This window comes from Neltuma alba, unplaced genomic scaffold, assembly GCF_004799145.2.
Source record: "Neltuma alba isolate B1F8T4 unplaced genomic scaffold, ASM479914v2 tig00011775_pilon, whole genome shotgun sequence".
Classification (NCBI taxonomy): domain Eukaryota; kingdom Viridiplantae; phylum Streptophyta; class Magnoliopsida; order Fabales; family Fabaceae; genus Neltuma; species Neltuma alba.
In genome coordinates this window covers 347,365-370,085 of record NW_021636398.1, presented here as the reverse complement: position 1 = coordinate 370,085, position 22,721 = coordinate 347,365, and the positions used below count along the sequence as shown (strand labels likewise).

Sequence of the window (22,721 nt, the reverse complement as noted above, 5' to 3'; positions counted from 1 at the left end):
TAAATGTCAACAGTAAAAGGTAAATAAAAATAAATGCAAAAAATTAATTATATATAATAGAAAATAATAAAAACTATCAAATGAGATCATCTTATTGAACAATTATTATCAAAGAACTGTCACATAAGGTCAAATAAGGTGACCGTATTTGATAGTTCTTGGCTTATTTGGCAGTTATGGCCAAGAACTGTCAAATAAGGTGTGACGTTATTTGACAGTTATTAGCGAGAACCATCAAATAAGGTAACCTTATTTGATAGTTATTAGCAAGAACTGTCAAATATTCTAAAAATATTTGATGCTTCATAACCGTCAAATATTCACTCAAATCTTATATAACGCTACCTTATTTGACTGTTCAGAACCGTCAAATATGATAAAAAATAATCATCAAATAACTCCATTTCTATAGTAGTGAGTTTATTTGAGCGGATTCATAATAAAAGGAGGAATAGATTGGAACATTAAAGGTTAAATGATCTGATTTTTACAAACTACAATTTGAGATTAAAAGATAGGTAATATTAAAAATTATGACTTATGAGTGTTTTTATTGAATATTACTTATTTGCTTTTATTAAATATAGAATTCATTAATGTTGATTTTCTTACATTTTGTCATTAAAGGAATCTATTGAACAAGAAGAAGACAAATTATGATCCTATTGATTATGAATCAATTGATAAAGTTGATTTTTGGGTGGTTGAAGATGCAACTCCTGAATTTGATAATCTAGATGTAATAAATTTTGAAAGAGTTGCCAATAATGAAGACATTGCATTTACATCAACTTTTGAGATTGAGAGGCATGATGAAGGTTTGTAATAAACTAATAATCTCTTCTATTACAGTTACATTTTTATACAAAAGTGTATAACTATTTTTTTCACATAACCTTTAACAATTCAATTATTGTCATGTATAGGTGATGAAGATATGCATATTCCTGAGCCTCCACCTTTGAATGATGATGATATTACTCCAAGTGATTGTGCTGGTCCTTCTGTAGCTTCTCCTCCTCCTCCTAGTGTCTCCATGCCTATGGATCTAAATGAAGTTAATGGTAACTTTGAGGTTGATAATTATTAGTTGGTTTATTGAATGAATCATTATAGGTTCCAATATATATATATATATATATATATTGATAGTTTTCTAGGATGAATATTTAGTATTTTGGTGACATGGGATGGTAGTATAACAATGTGATGTTATTTTGTTATGTAAAAAAAGTTAGAACTTGAAAATACATTGTAAATATATGATTATTTTGTTAGTAATTTAAGGTAATAAATTGATATTAAATTTTTGGATGGTGTGATAAGAATTTAAATTATTTTTTAATTTTTTTAATTCTTTACCTGTCTGACTTTAGGTCAACTCCAAGCTGACCCACTAACCCTTAACTCTACTGCCTTGACCGATTCAGTTGCCAGTCTGATTTTCAATACCTTGCTTTTCAATGAGAATCAAATACGCATAATAAAATTAGAAAAGAAGCATTATTAAATATGCTAAAAATGACTTACATTTAGGATCAATATTTCTCTTTACAAGTGATTTACATTTAGGACTAAAATGATGCCCCTAAAACATGCTTGCTGGTTTGCTTTAAATACTTACAATAGGGATTGGCTTTGTGAAATTAAAGACAACAAAATTAAAAACATGATTCAAACAAATCTCCTTATTTGACTCAAAATAATTTAGAAGTCAACAAATTTCTTTTCTTTGAGGCTTTCCACCATTTCTTTGAGGCTCACTTCAAGCGGAATGAATTCAATCCCCAATGTCTTTGCCTTTTCTTTTGAAATATGATACATTGTCATCAATGTGTCATCTTCACACCTGATAAGTTTATTGAGAAATTGAGAGATAAAATTAGCAATTTGTTCATCTCAAAAAAAGAAAAAATTTCATTGATATATAGCCAGATTATTTATGCAGGTTGTGATGAGTGATCAAAGTAAATATGAATCTAATTCACAAAAATAAAGAAAATATATGTTGAATGCATAATAGACAAAAATGATTTTATATGTTTCCCTCTGTGTTCATTCTTCTTTTTCAATTTCGAATGCAATAAACAAAGAGAAAAATAGATATAAACCCCTCTTTTAGAGAGACAGAGAGAGAGAGAGAACCTCATATCATTCTCATAATAGTAGTTAAGTGCTTGTTTTGTCTGGGATCATGATTGACATCCCAAAAATACTTATTCACACATTTATTTCATATCCGTAAATTATTACTGGAATCCCCAAAAAAACACTTTATTTAGTCATGTTATGATCTTTACTGATAAATTGAAATATACTCTCACAGATCATCAGTAAAAACAAATATTCCAAAAACATTAGAGAAAAATACATGCGAAGCAGTGTGTATTATGTTATTTCTTAAAATTATACTGCCCCTGCACCTTAATATAAGACTCAGTTGATTAATTTAGAGAGATTAAAAAAGCTAAATAATGACTACTTATAGCATATATTACTTGTGTATATCATTAGACTATATATTAATTTATAAGTCAGGTAAATTAGTTTTAAAAAACCATAAATATAAATATTTATAATAATTTATTTATCTTTCTTAATTTCTATAAATTAGTCAACTATTAATAATTGAACTTACTTTTCAGGAAGTTGCAGTGTTGGATACAAGTCGTGTAAAATCTTCACAACATCCGAGAAGTGTGCAACTCTCTCAGCCAAAATATACCTTCCATTAGCAGAAGGAATTTCAAATGCCTGAATATGGGCATTTACAACATCTTTCACATTGATCCATCCAAAAGTAACATTTGGAAATGTCTTTGCACCTACATCGACCAGGAATGAGGGAAGGAATGACAATTACAACAATAAGCATTATCATATTGTCTTACTATAAATAGTACTACCTCCTTTTGTCCTCAATATAAGATAAAATTGGAAATATAATCTGGTTTAAATATTAAGCTCTAATTATTTTATCTCCTAATTTTATAATTTTTTTTCAAAATATTCCTATCAATTATAAGGAACTACTACCAAGAAGTAATTTCAATACATATGATTAAAGAGAGTAGTTTATGAGAGTTAGTATATATATGTTACATATAACTAACTTAACTAATTTTTTAAATATTTTTAACTTAGTTATCTAACTCTTATATTAAAAATTGGAGATAGTATTGGGTTTATAAATGGCATGGCATTATACTATTATATTGCTTCCTGGATAGTACAAGTCTGTGGATCTGTTCATATTCTGTACATAGTTATATACTACTTCTGGTTCAAAATATAAGTTAAACTTTCTCAAAAGAATTGGTTTTTTATAAGATAACATTCACTTTTGTTCAAGCATTTAATGAGTTTTCTTTTTCTAATTTTATCCCAATATATTCTTTTTCCTTTTTAATTCATTTATTGCATCTTTTACCTATTATCTTCATTAATAAGAGTATATTAGGAAAAACAAATATATACCTTACACATTTATTGTTTTAAATTGATTTTAATTAGTTTCTTGATAAACATAAATGGATAAAATTTCGCTTATATTTTGAACCAGAGGGAATGTGTGTGTGTGTATGGGCTTCTCTCTCCCTCACTCTCAATGTCAACTAATTTAGAGATAGCGAGTGAGAATATAAAGAACGAGTAGAGTCGAAGAAAGTGAATATGATTCACTTTCTAGCCCCCATCCCATTAATACATTACATGCGTGTGTGTAAGGAAATCAAGAAGTTAAGCAAGCATATTGTATTCCTGTTCATTAAAGTAAAATAAGAAATGAAGGTAAAACCTTATTGTAGAAATGCGCCATTTCTTTTTTTTTTTTTTTTTTTTGCACTAGTGGTAGCTAATCACTCTGAGGTGTAAATGAAGGTAAATAGCAAATGAAAATTACCGTTCAACAGATTTGTGACAAAATTAGCAGTTGCGTTAAGCGTTGGTTGCAAGAGAGGCCCTATTACCGCTGCCGGATTGATAGTGACAATTTCAAGGTTGTTTTCTTTTGCAAATTTCCATGCAGCTTCTTCAGCCAAAGTCTTAGAAAGTACATACCCTGACCATTTCTATGAAAGAAAAAAAAAATAACAGAAAAAATAACACTGTAATTCTTATTATAAGTCACTCATAACTTATTCTTACATTCTAAGTTACGTATCTAACTGATGATAAAAATTTTTTGAATTTATCCTTGTTAAAATTTGTCTCTTTGTACTTTAACAAATCATTCTTACTTCTATCTAACAATTTCAAGGCCTTTTTTTTCTTTTTTTGCAAATTTCCATGCAGCTTCTTCAGCCAAAGTCTTAGAAAGTACATATCCTGACCATTTCTATGAAAGAAAAAAAAATTAACAGAAAAAGTAACACTGTAATTCTTATTATAAGTCACTCATAACTTATTCTTACATTCTAAGTTATGTATCTAACCGATGATAAAATTTTTTTGAATTTATCCTTGTTAAAATTTGTCTCTTGGTACTTTAACAAATCATTCTTACTTCTATCTAACAATTTCAAGGCCTTTTTTTCTTTTTTTGCAAATTTCCATGCAGCTTCTTCAGCCAAAGTCTTAGAAAGTACATATCCTGACCATTTCTATGAAAGAAAAAAAAATTAACAGAAAAAGTAACACTGTAATTCTTATTATAAGTCACTCATAACTTATTCTTACATTCTAAGTTATGTATCTAACCGATGATAAAATTTTTTTGAATTTATCCTTGTTAAAATTTGTCTCTTGGTACTTTAACAAATCATTCTTACTTCTATCTAACAATTTCAAGGTCTTTTTTTTTTTTTGCAAATTTCCATGCAGCTTCTTCAGCCAAAGTCTTAGAAAATACATATCCTGACCATTTCTATGAAAGAAAAAAAAATAAACAAAGTAACATTGTAATTCTTATTATAAGTCACTCATAACTCATTCTCACATTCTAACTTATGTATCTAACTGATGACAAAATTGTTTTGAGTTTTTCATTATTAAAATTTTTTCTCTTTGTATTTTAACAAATCATTCTGACTTCTATCTCTTCTTTATTTTTTTTTAAACGAGAATTAAATAATGATAAAATTTAAAAAACGATTATTAAGCACCTTACAAGTACTTATATTTAGAATCAGAAATTCTCCCTATTTTATTTTTTTGACCAAAAAGAAACTCTGCTATGAGTAACTTATAATAAAGATCAAAGTGGTAACTTGAAGGCATTGCAGAGCTGCATGGCCTATACTAGTACCTAGTCTTTTCAGATAATCCTGCCTATAGTTTTAACAATAGTAGAACCTACGTGCGTACCTCATTTTGCTTACAAATATTTGGATCTGAAAACCATGTCTCGTTAACTATAACTTCGGGAGTTCTAGGTTTTGCATTGTAGAAAACTGCAGCCACAGAAGATGTTAGGACAACTCGTTTCACAGATGATGTTTTCACGCATGATTTAAGAACATTGAGAGTTCCCTTCACTGCTGGATCAATAAACTCAACCTAAAATCAACAAAGCTACTAATTAATCAAAACATTTAAAATACTAAGCAGGATGACTAGCTAGCAACTACAATGCACACTTAATGAATTATGAATAAAATACTAAGCAATATGACTAGCTAGCAAATAGTTTAAAGCCATTCATACTATACACACACATATATAACGGTTAAGGTACAAATTTACTCTAAAAATTTCTGCTCAAGAGTAATATCACCGGGAATTTTTTTTTTGGGTTTAATGTTGCCCTGAAAACTTCAAAACGTAACAATAATGTTGTCCCGTCCTATTAAAAAGATTAGCATTGATTGTTAAAAAAACAAACACTAACAGTTAATAATTTTACCGGTAATAACACTTTTGAGACGATCCTAAACCTACAAAAAAAAAAAAAAACTTTAGGCAACAATTTTCCTAAGCAAGAACTTTCGTGCAGATTTGCATCTTATTAACTCTGTATAAAAGGAATTGCAAGTGCCCAAGGATTTATTGTACGTAAATGACGCCTTAGAGTGATATATATGAACCTGAGGGTCCACTTTGACAGCAAGAGAAACAGGAGATGCAGTATGAAAGACACCATCACAGCCTTCAACAGCAGAATCAAAGGAACCTTCTTCCAACAGATTTGCTTGCATAAGCTGCAATCTCTCCTTTGCTCCTTCCAGTTTCAGCAAGTGTTCTGTCTTGTTTGAATCATCTGCAGAAAAATAATGATGATGAAAACATATGGAAAACAACATAACCGAATTGCTTGATAAGAAAATAGCATCTTCTAACGAGCACAAGTGCAAGGGAGAACCACATGTCCTAAAAAGCTAGCCGCTGAAGCAGAGCCCAAGCCTTTATAAGGCATCTCTTTCAAGATAATCTCTCAATGTGGGACTCATGACACGTCCACGTCTAATTAAGGACTTTTATGGAGACTCTTTACCAGAAATTATGATTAAGAAACCAAGTGAAACACAAAAACTGTGAGTGGTTATAGATAGAGAGTACTCACTTAGGTCACGAACAGTGCCTTTGACAGAGTAACCACGAAGAAGAAGAAGCTTAACGAGCCATGAAGCTATAAAGCCAGAAGCACCAGTGACGCACACCACCTTTCCATTTCCTGTGTTGCTTTCCATCCCCTTTCTCTCTTGCTGTTCGAGCAATACTAAGCTATCTGTTTGGTGGATACATGAGTGAAAGAATTTTGGAGAGAAAGAAAGATTTATGCTAGAAAAGTTTTCTTCGATTTGATGCGGTAGTAATGAGAGGGTGTATTGATATAATTATTACCATATTAATTGAATATCACTGAATTGATGGCAATAAATGAGCGCATCAGCATTGATTGATTGGAAATATTTGTCAAAATTTGTTTTGATAGCATTTATTACAACCACTTGAATCTGAAAAATTCAATGTATTTATTACATTCATTCATTTGGGTAGTTGAAGAAAATGACCCATAAACACAAAGTTGATGAGTATGGGATCCACCTGCATCTAGTCAAGATCCACTTTATTTACAAAAGTAAACGCAGATATAGTATAACGCATTCAAACAGTCAAACTCAAACAAAAATGCTACAGAGAAAAAATGGATTAGCCTGATTATTGTTCCTTCTAATTCTTATTATAAACTTCAAATAACTAATTTATGAATAATAAATAATTAGTTAAAAATAATAAATAGGTTAGAAATTTACTTTTATTTCTAAATATGTCTTTATAATAAAAAAAAAAAGATGAAAGAGAATGTGTGAAAAAATGCCATAAGAAAGAAATAATTAAGGACAACATTAAAAAATACTTTAAATGTTAAGGCAAAATCCAAATTCAAACTTATAAAAAGGACAACATCCCTTCTTAAATTTGAAGCTTATAACACTACTGCAGAAAATATTTTTTATGATGGTTAAAAAAAATTTTCCACAACAGTTTTGGAGGTGCAAAGTATACTATTGACATAAAAAAAAAAAAAAAAGGATTTCACCACGATTAGTAATTGCCATGAAAAATATACTTTCTACAGTGGCTTTCAGGAAATAACCACTATGAAAAATCCTCAATAAACAGTGTTTGGAGCTCACTTTCCACAACAGTTATTTACAAAACCACTATCAAAAAATACTTTTTATGACAGTTAAATAAATAACTGCAGTAGTTATTTATGTAACCACTATTAAAAAATACTTTTTATGGCAGTTAAATAAATAATCGTTGTCAAAAGTTTAATTTTTTTTTTAAAATATAACTTTGTTTAAATTTGTATACAATGTCCATGCTAAAACTCAAATTCAACCCTAAGATAATAAAAGTTTCCAATCCTTATTCAACTAAACCCAATAATCAACAATTTAATCAATCCATAGTTCAACTAAACTAAAGCTAATAAACAATGAACTATAAAACCTATATTCAACTATTAGTACCAAAATTTTGAACTTCAAAATGTTTATCAATCCATATTCTCAACTAATATTCTTTACAAAGCATCCTCATTGAGTTGATTTTATCGGGTTCATATTCCACACTATTTAAAATGCCCGTAAATTAAAAGAAACAAAGTCATTAGTTAAATGGATAAAAAATGTGAAACAAAATTGAAGAATTACAATGTAACTTCTATTTACCTCATATAATTTCTTAGTAACTCGTGTCACAATGATATCATTTATATAGTAGATCACATAATATCCGCATTCAATACTTTCATATTAGTGATGGTACTAACAAAATGAAAAATAGAATTGAATATTTAACTTTTATTATGTAAAAAATTTATAAACATAAAACTTAGCTCAGAACAATTTACCTATGGGACAATCTATCTTAGTGGTAGCTTTTTCTTCTTGGTCACTATGTTAAAACTTTAAAAAGCCCTATTAACAATTAGGAAAAAAAATGATATTACAACATGTTTTTGTAAATTTTATGGGTAATAAATTTATAAATATAAACCCATGTCTCAATAGCATCCTTGGTTTTGTCTTTTGGTGCTCCACTAAGAGAATCGAACCAGTAGACATTGTTATCCTAGGGGGAAAGAACAAGAAAAGTCCACTGATAACTACAAAATACAAATAATGTTAATTATAATTATATATATAATTTGTATGTATCCCAAATGCAATAATATACTTACCCTTCAACGTAAAGTGCAAAATATATTATCTTCTTGGTCCGAGTCATTGTGATCATCATGTACACTGACCTCGCTTCTGGACTATTTGATGTTCCTTGTACTTTTTAAGGACACAAAAAGCCATATGTGCCCTCATTTCCTTTTTTCGTGTAGATGCGGCTGAAGTGTCTATTGTTCATATAGGAAAAAATTAGGACATGCATAATTATAATATAAGATGAGAAAAGGATATTGTAACTTAAAAAATGGTTAGCTGCATGAAGATTGCATCTAGCTTCTAAAAGTTAAGAAGCTCAACAAGGTTCTTCTTGTCGATGGTGAAATCATATGTAAGCTCCAAACCCACAATGCCTAGCGGCATTTAAAACTAAGTAGCTGCTCTATTTCATGCACCATGAAATGAGGCAACGCTAAATGTTCACATCTAATTGCAATGTTGGCGTTAAGGGGCTTGAGGACAGGAACTACATTCTTTGCCACTTCTTTGTTGTCAACTTTTTCAGGAAGCATATCACTTAATAACTCAAGTAATTCCATGAAGTGCCACATTTAGGGCACTTATTCAATCCTTCATACTTATTTTTAAATAGTATGCAATTATTAGGGTATGCATGTTTCTTCTTATATTCTAAACCCATTAGACACCAAATTTTCTTCATCTTGTACATTCCTTTTAGAAGTAAATTTCCTTTAGGAAATATATCACTCAACAACTTGAATAATTTCATGAAATTAACATCTGTCCAACCATTTTTTACCTTCAAATTCATCAACTTCAACACGGTTGTCAACCTTGTGTAATCATCTTTATACCTTGAGTACAAAGGCATCACTATATCACTAAGCAAGTTTTCACATGTCGGAGAGAATTGTACAAAAGACTTAGACCTTATATAATGGAATATATTTGGAAATTCTATTGCCAAAGTCATTATTCATAACTTTTTCCTTTTTAGTTAGGGAATTCTTTCTAATTTCACCATGCCATATACAATTTGTGTACCTCAAATTTCTCCCATAATAGATAATATGCTATCTTATCTCAGAAATACTCCTTTGACTATTGTTTAAGCACTTGACACAAGAATTACAATACAAGTTATCTTTTTTGTTAGGGGCATTTCTCTAAGCAAACTCAAGAAACCTTTCAACCTTATCTTCATATTCTTTGCTAATTCTCCTAGCCTTCATTCAACTACAATCTATTATTCTACATAGTCAAGAAGTATAGTTGTCAAGCTCAATTCTAGCTACTTAGCTCAAATATTCAAATAAATCAAATAATTAAGTGTTAGTCAATAAATAAAATTGACTAATACTTAATTACAAATTAAAGGGAATGTTTTTTTTACTTTATAAAAATTTTGGCAAAGTTTCCTCTTAAATATAAGGAATCCCAAATAATTTACATGATAGACAAATCAACCAATCAACCAACTACCAATATAAGGAACAAATAAAAAGTAAATTTGAACAATTATAAATAACAAAACAAAAGCAACTATCTCAAAGTAATAAATAAAGATTCTTAAAAGTTAAAACTTTTGAATCCAAAACAGGAATACAAATAATATCTATTTATAATAAAATTTTAAATAACACTTCATCATTCATCAAAGTTCACAACAACAAAAGCTCTACAGATTATTCATAACAAAAATTTGACAAAAATTCAAAGTAAATATAAGAAGGGTTAATATAATGTTTAGTTCTTACAATTTGTCTTTATTTTAGTTTTGGTCCTCATAGTTTTAAGTCATAGTTTTTGGTCCATCAAGTTTTATTCTGTTCACAATATTAGTCCTTGTAGCTTAATAAGGGCCTAAACAGTCTAAGTTTGCTGATGTGTCACTATCACCATTTATTCTATTGACATGGCATGCTGACTAAGCAAGCTGACCAGACATGTGATTTTCATTATTAAAAAAAAAACCATTATCTTCTACTCACTCTGCATCAGTGTCATCATCAGAATTGCATTAAGCATTTCCTTTGCTAGCTCTAATGGCATCCTCCCCTCCTCTCATGATTAAAGGCACGATTCTCAGCAAGAAAGAATGAGAGCAGGAAGAGCAAGCAAGGGCGTCATTCAGGCTGAAGGAAGATTCTCTTATAGCTGCTCCCTTTCCCTCCATTGAAAATCAAAACTCACTCCTTCGACGATGTCCTTCACAAATCACGTCGTCAAACCTCCAGCGAAGAAGAGGATTCAGTCTAGTCAACGGTGTCTCTGTCTGGCCCTTCCTGGCTTTCTCTCCCTCCTCTTGATGAAGAAGACGATCCCCCGTGACTCCTCAGCCCTTCTTCGTTGTTTCACTTATAAAAGGGGAAGGCAGAAAAGAAAAGAGAGCAAATGTGGAAAAGGTTCGGTTACTTGGGTGGGGAGGTGGAAAGGGGTGAAGAATGTTTATGCTTGGAAGAAATCACTGTTGTTTTAAAATTATATGTTTATATAAGGATGTTTTCGTGGGTTGGAGGCAAAGAGATTGAAGAATTTGTTTGAAATTTATTAACATTTTATATGAAATATATAAGTCACCCAGCTGGAAAAAAACCAATCAATTAGGAAAGAGAAAATCATGTGGAACATAGATATCTTATCTGAGTCATCATTAATTTATAAGAGTAATATTATCAGGAAAAAATAAATAGAATTGAAGAATACGAGGATCACAAGGTACAATTGCTTTGCCGTTGGAAAGATCTTTAGGCTTACAACTTTTAGATTCATGGCTATGTTAATCTCTGTTTCCTGAACAAAAAACAGAGGTGGCTCATGAAGCAAGTACTTGTCTTTCCAAATTTTGCCCTTTAAATTATTGATCATTCAGAGATTGCGTAATAAAAAATGTTCATTGTACATTACTGATCATCATAAAGATGCATAGAAAAAGCCTGAAAGCAAATCTGATCTTGAACAGACCAGCAGAGGAGCACATTGCAAAATCAGATAGTGATGAGGTGGAGATCATGTATGAGTTTGAGAGCAAGGTGACACTTGACTCCTCAAGTTGTTACAACCATATAAGAAAAAGATGAGGTTATGACAACGAATCAATGGTGTTCCGCTGTGAGAACGCCAGTTAAACAAAGAAGATGATGACTTTTTTTTTCGTAATAATTAAAATCACATGTACAGTCAGCTTGCTTAGTCAGCATGCCATGTCAGTAGAATAAATGGTGTTAGTGACACATCAGTAAACTTAATGTAACATTCTAAATTTTATTTTAAAACTTATGTAAAAATATATAATAATAAAAAAATAATTTAAAATATAATAATATAATAATATTTTATTATTAATTAGAAAAAAACCCACCCAACCTTTTTCACTGACAGTGAAAAAAGGGAGGGGGGTTAAATGAAGAAGAAGAAATTTGAGAAGCGGAGTGCATTAATTGAAGAAGAAGAAGAAAACGAGAGGGAAATAGTTGAAGAAAGGTGTATAAATGAGGAGGGGGTGATAGGATAAGAGAAAGAGCAAGGCAGAGGAAGAGAGAGTGAGTGAGCGAACTGAGTTGCAGAGTACGTGAAAAATTTTAGTGATAATTTATGTATATAAAATTACTTCTTTTCATCAAACTTTCTATATAAATGCTTTCATATATTTTAAGCTTTCTGAAAATTTTGGGATTTAAGTATGGAGTAAGTATTGAGTTTTGACAAGAGATGACCATAAAAATTTAGAGGTAAATGAGTAATTAATTTTAATCAGTTAGGATTTGTCCATTTTTCGCTTTTAGTATTTAAAATTAATTTTTAGTTGAAAAATCTGTTATTTATGATATATATCATATTTATACTGAGTAAAATTAAGTTAAATAATTTATTTGGTTTGTTTGATATATTATTGAGATTTTAATTGGTTTAGAATGTTAAAAATACTGGGGATATATTATTAGAGAATTTTGGAAGCTTGAAACTTAACTTATAAATTAAGAATTTTATACAATTAAATAAAATAAAATTTGATGTTAACTTGTGGTTTAAATGAATTGTTTGGAGTGAGGAAAATTTTAAATGATGTTAGAATTAATAATGGAGAATTTTAATTTGGAATTAGAATTATGGGTAGTAGATTATATTATTAATAAGTTTTATATAATTAAGTTATTTATTTCTATATATTAAATTGTATTTACATTATTTGTAGATTATGTTGTACTTTGGAGTTTGCAATTTGTACTCTTATTCCTCAAGCTTGTGAGGTTAAGTTTGGAGTAGAGGTAACCAAGATTAATATATTTTATATACATGCTTTGGATTGTAAGGTGTTTACTATGCCTTTATTTTTTTCAAATTAATTTCTGAAAGTATGTTTATGAATAAAGTATGTATTTTCTTATATGACAAATTTTGGTGAAGTGGGAAGTATGTTAGTTTAATTATGCCTGAGTTGTATTTTACTGGAAATTATGTTTTCTTGTGGTGCTAAATTTGATATACAAATATTTTGTTATTAAATAAAATAAAAATGTGTTGTACTTTATTTGGAGTTATATCATTGTAGTTTAAAGAATTATGATATTTTTAATTTATATTGTAATTATGCATGGGGTTCATATGTGTAGGTTGAGATTTTGTTATATAGTTCAGTTGTTCTTGAAGCCTGCGCAGCATGCCTAGATTACTGATCATAGTGTTTGGCCTTTTTGTCAAACTCCTATAGTTCTTTCTTTTCATTGGCCCAGAATTGAGAACAAGCTCTTGGGTAGACATCTCTTGCACCATAATCCATTCTTGGACGGTGTAGGTATAGGAGGGGGCTTGTTGCTTGATGTGAGTGGGTTGACCTTTGGCCGAGTTACTCAGCACAAAAAGCTCGGGTCCTTGTCAAGGAGTCATAAGGAGGAGTATGGTAATGGAAGGGCATATTTCATTGTGTTGCTGCATATATGTACTTTTATATGAATTGTGTTGTAGATGGTGAGGTATACTCCTTTCATGTGGTTGTGTATATTAAAGCATCATTTATTACTCAAATTATATTTAAGTACTATTTCACTAACTTGTCATCCTACTTATATATGTTATAAATTAATACTTGGTTACTGGGACTTTATGTCTCGCCCCATTATTCATCAATGCTTTTCAGGAGAGCCATTTAGTTTGGCTTGGTACGAAGGGAAGCAACCAGAGGCATAGGCGAGCACAACTTAGTAGTTCTCTTTTGGTTTAGGCATATAATGTTATGTATATTGTCATCTTAGGGCCCATGATTTTGTTGACATATACTTACTTTTGTTTGGTTGTTGAATGACTGTATTTGATGGAGTGCTGTTGGAATGGTTGGAGGCCATAAGACATGGTTGCATATGTTACTCTTATGGATTGAATATGTGTATGACTTGTGGATTGGACTGAGCACCCTGTGTTTCTTGTGCCCTAAGTTTTTATGGGATGAATGTTTATATTGGGCTTGTGGGCGATTACTGTGCCCTGGGTCCTTATTATACTTGTTGTTAAATTCATGGGTGTTTTATGTATTCTGAGTCTCTTGGAATGTTTTCATAATAAGACAAATTCTTTATAATCATGCTAGTATTTTACCATTCTAACTCGATTCTTTTTCTACCATGATTATCATTTTAAAAGTGGTTTTATAATTATGTATTAAAAAGAGTTTTTTTCACTTAACACCATTTAGGTCCTTATTAAACTATAAGGACTAGCGTTGTAAACAGAATAAAACTTGAAAGATTAAATCCTATGCTTTAAAACTACAAGAACCAAAACCAAAATAAAAGTAAAGTATAAAAACCAAATATTATATTAACCCAATAAAAAAATTATCAAAAAATTACTAACTTAAAAATTAATCAACTATGAAGACTTCAACTTGTAACTAATGTCGTGTATAAGAAGTAATTACAGTTTTCATATTTCAAATGTCACAAATCAACCTCTTAAGCATATATGATACTCAAAACAAACAATGCAAAACGTATGAAGTGTAAAATCAATCAATTCATTTGATGTATAACAAATCTCTATATATCATCATACATCCAAAACAATAAGAAAGAAAAGAAGAGGATAAAGGAGGAGCAAACTCACAGTGTATAAGAGACAAGAAAAAACGCGAAAAGAGGTGAATGAACACTGAAAACCACCACGGAAAATGGAACACACTGAACGACTGGTGAAAAATGACCGAGAGTGGTTGGGTTTGGCCGAAAAACACCATAGGAAGGGAGTTTGAGTGGTGGGATAGAGAAAGAGAGACCACAGCAATTGTCAAAAATAAAGAAATTATCACGCGATAGGGTTTTTTAAACCCTCTATCAATACTTTTAACAGCGATCTGCTAAAAAACCGTCATTAAACATGTTTTTAATGAGGTTGTTTATATAACCAACATTAAAAGTACTTATCATGGCACTTATACAAATACCGTGGTGAGTCCAATCGTCATCTTCTATTTTTTACTGGAAAGTCACATTTTTCACATCAATTTTTTAGGTAACAGCTGTAAAAAGTAATACTAACTATCAAATAATTACAAAATTGTTACCGCCTTTTTTATAACTTATTTTTATTTAATCACCATAAAATGGAATTGTTAAAGCTCTTTTTTTTTTGTAGTGTAAATAAGACCGGAGGGTACTAATATACTCCTTCCGTTAAATGTGATGAGTCACATCTATTCTAATTACGTTATCAAAATCAAAAAGAGATATTGTTAGCTTTGTCTGAAAAAATGTTTTTCTAATTTTTTTCATATTTAAGAGCACTAAAAAATACCGACGCACTCTGCTCGCTAATGTAAGTCACTTGTAACATATTTTCGCATATCAAAATATGAATTAAAGAAACAAATTTTTTTAATTTTACTCTTATTAAAGTTTGACATTCCTTTCTATATTTACAAATTATTTTCATATCTCTCTTTTCAACAGAAATTAAATAAAATTAAAATTAAAAAACAGCATTAAATATACAACAAGTGACTGACTTGCACACTAGACTTCATGTCTTCTCCTAGTAATTGTAGTAAGCGTAATACTTGAAAAAAGTTGATTAATGACGCACCATGGATTAAAAATTTCTTTATACACCTGTGAGACTGTGACCGGAGAGATCGAGTAAGGTCCATGCATAATTATAATTTCCCTTGGTTACTTTTTATGAGAAACACAAATAAGACTATAATTTTGTTTCTTATTATGGAAACACAACTTGCTTTTTTTAATTCAAGCATTTATTGCTTTTTTTCCTACTTGTGTTACTTGTGTCCTAATTAAAAATGAGAAAAAATATACTCATATTTTCCATACAATTTTCTTATAAGATTAGTAGTATTAGAAAACAATTTCTCCGTCTACCGACATCTGTAGAAGTTCTAACTAGATGAAGATGCTTTTTTTATCTTAGTATGAGGAAAGTAAGAGTATTTTTTTTAAAAAAATTAAAATGGAAGGATTATATTTTGTCATCCTTTATTTCTCTGGATTCTTCAATGGTGATCCAAATTAAAGTTATTACCACTTTACCATCATTAACAGTTTCTACTTTCCCTCTAAATAAATGAACCAAAAATCTACTTTCAATTTTTTGAATGTCGGTAGATTCGGACTATAGTTAAAAGCAATATTTGCTATTTATTTCTTATATGATTAATGCTTTTCTTATCCTTCATTTATTCAGGCTTATTTTGATCAAATTATATTGTTCAAAATGTTTATTAAAATTAGTTGAAGACAATAAATATGCAAAAAATATAACTTTTTTGTTAAAAATATCCTGATTTGCGTGGAAGAAAGAAAATGTTAGAGGAGAGAGAATGTAGAAATTATATATATATATAAGTAATACCAATAATTAAATGAAAGTAAACTAGGAATCAACAAAAAGAATTAAAACAACCTCTAAATGTCCTTTATAAAAAGAAATACTCTATGTTATAACTCCAAAATTGTTTCTATACAAAATGAACAGAGAATATTTAAGCAGTTCTTCGTATTAATTCCCACAAAAGGTCCCAGATTGGCGTTTCCTCGACATTTCCCCATGTGGAGATTTCTCTTCTCTTGTATCTTTAATTATGGCTTTGATCCTTTGCGCTTTTAATTCACTTAACACTGTACTCCCTCCATCACTAATTATAAGATCTCCTTGTTTAAATGGATTTATTTCTTTTTATAAGATCTCCTTTGAGTTTGTCTGAATATTTAATGCATTGTTACCTATTTTACCCCTAATAAATTCTCATGTAATTCTCTATCCATACATTCTCTCTCTATTTATCTCGATCATTATTACTTTCTTACATTTATTAGGGGTATATTTGGAAAAAAATTATATTTGTTACATATTAATTACTTTTAACTAATTTTAATTGTTTTCTTAAAAAGCGTAATTTGACCAAAAGGTTCTTATAATTAGAGACGGAGTAGTAATTTAACAATTTTAAGTGAAAAAGGACAAAATAAATAAAATAATAGAAGTCTAACAGCCAACGTTATGATATATTTCGTTCCAATTATTAATATCCATAACTTCACAAGCATGGCACGTTTTGACTTGAAATAAATTACAATTATTTAGAAGTCAACGAATTTCTTTTCTTTCAAGCTCTCAACTGTCTCTCTAAGACCCACTTCAAATGGAATAAACTCAATTCCCAAAGTCTTTGCCTTTTCTTTGGAAACTTGGAAGATTGGCATGAAGGGCTTATCATCTGCACACCTGAGAAAACATGGCCAATGTAACTTATTGTTCCTTCAAACTCCATATAATACTCACGCAAGAAAACATGTCCAGTTCAATTTAGCAAAAACAAGTCTCATCATTCTTAACCGATCTATATACATACAACTAGCTAGAACCTAGAAGCAGTCACTACTTAGATCAAGTAGATATTATACTACCTCCAGTCCTAATTATAAGAGCTAATCGACTAATTTGAGGAGATTAAAGAAGGAAGTTGAGTTAGTTATTTGTCCTAAATAGGTGTTGTTTTTCCTAAAATATCCTTGCTAATCATGTGTATTATTGGCTAGAACTATCATTGTTAGAAAGATTACTTTGGAAAAAAAAATGTATAAATATAAGAGACAAAGTGGATTGGGGTCTTATATTTAGGATCAAAATAAAAGTCAAATAAGGTTTTATATTAAGGACTAGAGGTAGTATTTCATTACAAGTTACATTCAAAATGCAAAAGGGAATTAAACTCAAATCTTGTGTCAAGTCAAGACCACAAGCTAACTTCAACGGTTTTACTTTAGGCATGCGTGAACGAGAATCTGTAAAAATGATCATACACAAGTACTTAATTACCTTCCTGGGTTCTGTTATGCCATAATATATAAGAATACATTATCAATTTTACCTAGATTAAAAAGTTCAAAATTAGCAAACCGTTTTAAAATTTTAAAAGTTATCCTCCATTTTCTATAGTGACACAGTGTATGAATGTTCAGTACTAGTAATGTTATGCCTGTCACTAATAAATTTATTTAGGCTGATATGAAATGAAAAGGATATGTATACATATACTCTTCCAGTTCTAAATATAAGAACTATTTTATAATATAAATTACACTACAAAATGGGTCTTATATTTAGAATGAGTTTTATATTTAGGACTAGAAGGAGTATTTATATATCTATATATCTTTGGCCTTTGGGCATATGAATTCTTCATTAAAATTATAAAATACAAATGAACTTACTTATCTGGAAGTTGTAATGCCGAGTAGATATCATGCGCAATCTTCACAATTTCTGAGTAGTGTTTCACTGACTCAACCAAACAATATCTTCCACTAGCCGAAGGAATTTCAAATGCCTGAATATGAGCATTTGCAGTATCTTTTACATGAATCCATGTTAAAGTAAAATTTGGAAATGTTTTTGCTCCTGCATCAAAGTAAACAAGATACATTGTGATTCATGAAATTGACATTTTCTAAATAGGCAATATCAATTAAAATTACCATCGAATAGAATTGTAATTGTGGCTGAAGTTGTATTAAACGTTGGTTGCAAGAGAGGTCCTATCACTGTTCCTGGATTCATAGTAACCATATCAATGTTGTTTTCTTTCACAAAATTCCAAGCAGCTTCTTCAGCCAAAATCTTGGAAAGTATATAACCGGACCAGTTCTGAAAGAATAAAAAATATAAATGAACATGAAACTTAAAAAGGATGCTGTAGAAAATCACATGATAAAAATTGAGTTGTAAATATCCATTTAAATAGTTACAAATACAGGAATAATCTCAGTTGCAATTTAAGCATTTAAGCTTCATAAACCATTATTTTCGACGATCTGGAATTAAGATTATCATATCTACAACTGTCCAAAGCTGTATTTGCATTTTTTTTTCGCAAAAATGTTTTTGAACATGACTATAGCTAAATTAAAGTTTTGATATCAAAATGTCATTTTCCCTATTATCCCAAACACAAGTACACATCACTTAGAATATTCCATGTGAGAATAAAATAAAAAAGGAGGATATGGGGACCCATATGTGGGTCTCACCTCTTTCTTTCTTCTGCTTCACATGATTCGATTAAGACACAACCTTTTACTTTGAAAGCAAAACCCAAAAAAAGAAAATATTACCCCTTTTGTTGGGTGCCTCAATATCTGATCATGACTTTAGAAGGTACATTACTCTCGCAAGCATTGGATATACATGCATAAATTTGAAGTTTGAAAGACACACATTTGCATAATTGCTCGGTGAAAATGTTTAGAGCACATGAGGTGACGGAAGTATATTAACTCTGAATTAAAATTCAACAACTTTCTAACTTTATCCCTATTTAATACACATTATATCTCATGAGAATAAAATCAATATAATAATAAATGAAGAATAAAATTACACACTCATATGAGAAATATCTTTCTGCCCTATAAATAAAACAAAAAATTTCTTTTTTTCCTGCCCTATGAATACCAGAGGAGTATTTTTTTTTTTTAGGGATTATTCATGCAAAATATGATTTTTGAGTAGGATTGAAGTCTTGTCATCCCAACTTTATTTCTATGTAGATTTAGCATTTACTATCTATGTGTATAAACTACTCATTCAAGTCTTAAATAGAAGAACTACTAGATAACTAATTTTACAAAAATTAAAAATATTAGTTAAGTTAATTATTTATAATTATTTATTGGTTTCACCAAAGTAGCCATTTTAATCATATGCATTGGATGCTACTCCCTTGATGGAAAATCGTCTTAACATGGGTAATCAATTGGAACACTTTAGAAAAAAAGTTGCAAATTCAAGAGAGAAAAAAATGAAATGAGGTCATATGTTTATGACTAAAACAAATTCTTTTACTAACTCTTATATCAAGGACCGGAGTTATAAGCAAGTAGAAGCTTAAGTTAAATGCAGTTAAACTGAACATGCTACTTTACATACCTGAGGTTCACTGCAAAATTCTGGTTTTGAAAACCAGGTTTCATCAACTACAACTTCAGGAGTCTGAGGCTTTCCATTAAATAACATTGTAGCCATGGAAGAAGTTAGAATAACTCGTTTCACAGATGGCGATTTTGCACATGACTTTAGAACATTGAGAGTTCCCTTCACTGCTGGCTCTATGATTTCTGTCTGAAATGAACAAATTACTAATACATATGATTATGACAAAGACCAACAGTGAAAACGTTAATAGTCGAAACTTTTTGATGCTACTGTTAATTTCTGTATAGATTGTAGAAATACATATATATATATATATATATATATATTCAAAGCATTTAACCTGGAACTCTACTCTCAAACAGAAAGGATTTAGCACTTGTTTTTTTTTTTTAATTTATTTAAAGATTGTTTAAATCATAAGAACCTGAGGATCTTTGACATCAACAGAAACAGGAGAGGCAGTATGAAAGACGCCCTCACAGCCTTCAACAGCAGAGTCAAAGGAACCTTCTTCCATCAGATTTGCTTTCATCAGATGCAATCTCTCCTTTGCTCCTTCCAGTTCAACCAAGTGAGATACCTTTCTTGAATCACCTGTGTGGAGAGTTGCAAATTAAACCACCACAAAATGGTTCTGAGAACAATATACATACATATATATTTATATAGACAAATATCGATGTATATAGGAAAACCGGAACAGAATTTGCTCCATGTGAAAACTAAAATTTCTCTGCAGCGAATAATACTTTACATGAACTTCACTATGACTGATATATAGCTCAGTCAGATGGATGGCTCAGAAAGACAGGTGACAGAGACCAGGACAGAGGTAACACCTGAAAGAGCAGAGAGATTCTGCTCTTCCAAGTTAGCCATTAGATTGATCTGACCATCACTATACTGCCACGTCCCCTGATCAAAGTCTCTTTCACCTGTTCCAACAATCGATCATCGATCTCACCCTTCTGCTTCCTGGTTTAGACCAGCTTAATTACAGAGAGCCCCAGATTTATGAAGTGAATTTCTGGGCCAAGTCTCCTTAATTATGTCTTTCTCAGCGTTTAAAAGGGCAAAAACAGTTTCAATAATGTGCCTTTATAGTGAAATTCAGATCAATCTAAGAACTAATGCTTGGAGCAGTCTTTGTGATTGGTTTTGCTGGGCGATGCTTCAGACCAAAATATAAATAATAAAGGGGATGATCATATTGAGGAACAGAACTCACTAGGGTCACGAACAGTGGCCTTGACAGTGTAACCCCGAAGAAGAAGGAGCTTGACGAGCCAAGAAGCCAGAAAGCCAGAAGCACCAGTGACGCACACCAACTTTCCGTTCGTCTGCGTTTCTTTCTCCATATTCTCTCTCTCCTCTCTTTGCAGGCCGCTTCTCATATATTATTATCTATGCACATCACTGACATCAGAATCAGTATTTATATCATGTTGTCAATGGATTATTATCATGTTGTCCTATTTATATCGCATGTGTGGCCAGCATTCTCATTTGGTACTCATATCGATCACCATGTGCGTTGCTGTAGTGGAATCCGAATCATCTAGAATTTGATATGCGTGGTCCAAATTTTAATAGACTTAGGTTCCATCTCCATGGTCCCTTTTACGTTTTTAATTTGTAATTTTTTCAATAATAAACTATTTTTTTTAATTTTATCATTGTTAGTAATTAAGGTCTAGTGTCAAAAAGCTCATGGAACTCTGTATTTCTCTGTCTACATCATTTGATTGGAGGGTAAACTTGAAAAAAAAAATTACTAATTTAGGACAAATTTAATGATTTGACTGTTATTATTTGGTGCATGAGAATTAGTTAAAAATACTTTATAATGAAAACAAGAGGGAGTATTAAATATGGCTAAAGCTGAATTTTAATGTAGAGTTAATGAAATTTATTGTTTTTTCTGGCTTTATGTAAAACATATTGAAAATTATTTATAAATAATAATATTAATCGGTATAACTTATTTTTCCATAATATTCTCAGTTATGAAGAGTGTGAGTGGGAGAGAGAATAAGTGAAAAAAATGAGGGAGAATAAAAAAGGAGATGAGAAAAACATATAATTAATTAAAGAAAAGTGAAAAGAAAAAAAACTAAATACGCTTTCAATTCCTAGCCCTTTAAAATTAAGCGCTACAATCCGCCATTGGCGCGAAAGTGACGTGGATATTTTGCTCAATTTTGCACGCTAGTTGTGCATAATGATGTGCATTTTTTAAGCCAAAAAGAATGTGCATTTTAGTGTGTGGTTGGGCTACGACCCACCGTTAAGTAATTACAATTAAATACTCTATATCACGACATTTATCGATGGCAGCAAAAAAAAAACAAAACAAAAACTGGCGACATTGATTTATAACATAAGGTCTATTCGCCGGTGATTTGGAGTTTTTGGGTTGTTTAAATGGATTTTTTATTCAATCAACTTTTATTTTTTAAAAAAGATAAAAGTTGGGTGCGATGAAATGCAGCTCTTGGGTGCTTTTAGGAAAAAAATGCTCGGTTAGCAAGATGGAGAGGGAATAAAAAATAAGGATGAAAAGAAAGATAAGGGTATTTAAGTGAATCCTACCTTGATTCAAAAATTTTGATTTTTTAGTAATAATTTGATGTTTACAAAAAATATTATAGGAAGAAAACAATTAACTAATAAAATTTAATTATTTTAATT

At 30.3% G+C, this 22,721-nt stretch overlaps 2 protein-coding genes across 2 annotated transcripts; both read right to left on the bottom strand.

Annotated features, from left to right (window-relative positions):
* Positions 1–1,693: 1,693 nt before the first annotated feature.
* Positions 1,694–6,637, bottom strand: LOC114717782 (cinnamoyl-CoA reductase 1-like). Its single transcript, XM_028902977.1, has 6 exons — positions 6,500–6,637; positions 6,024–6,196; positions 5,305–5,496; positions 3,902–4,070; positions 2,639–2,825; positions 1,694–1,849 (listed from the first exon to the last, which is right to left on the bottom strand). Exons 1-6 carry the CDS (start codon positions 6,624–6,626, stop codon positions 1,708–1,710), a joined length of 990 nt encoding a protein of 329 aa, XP_028758810.1. The 5' UTR covers positions 6,627–6,637; the 3' UTR covers positions 1,694–1,707.
* Positions 6,638–17,066: 10,429 nt separating this feature from the next.
* On the bottom strand, positions 17,067–21,435 carry LOC114717771 (tetraketide alpha-pyrone reductase 1-like). Its single transcript, XM_028902966.1, has 6 exons — positions 21,259–21,435; positions 20,455–20,624; positions 20,025–20,216; positions 18,575–18,743; positions 18,311–18,497; positions 17,067–17,321 (listed from the first exon to the last, which is right to left on the bottom strand). Exons 1-6 carry the CDS (start codon positions 21,422–21,424, stop codon positions 17,177–17,179), a joined length of 1,029 nt encoding a protein of 342 aa, XP_028758799.1. The 5' UTR covers positions 21,425–21,435; the 3' UTR covers positions 17,067–17,176.
* Between the last annotated feature and the right edge of the window lie 1,286 nt (positions 21,436–22,721).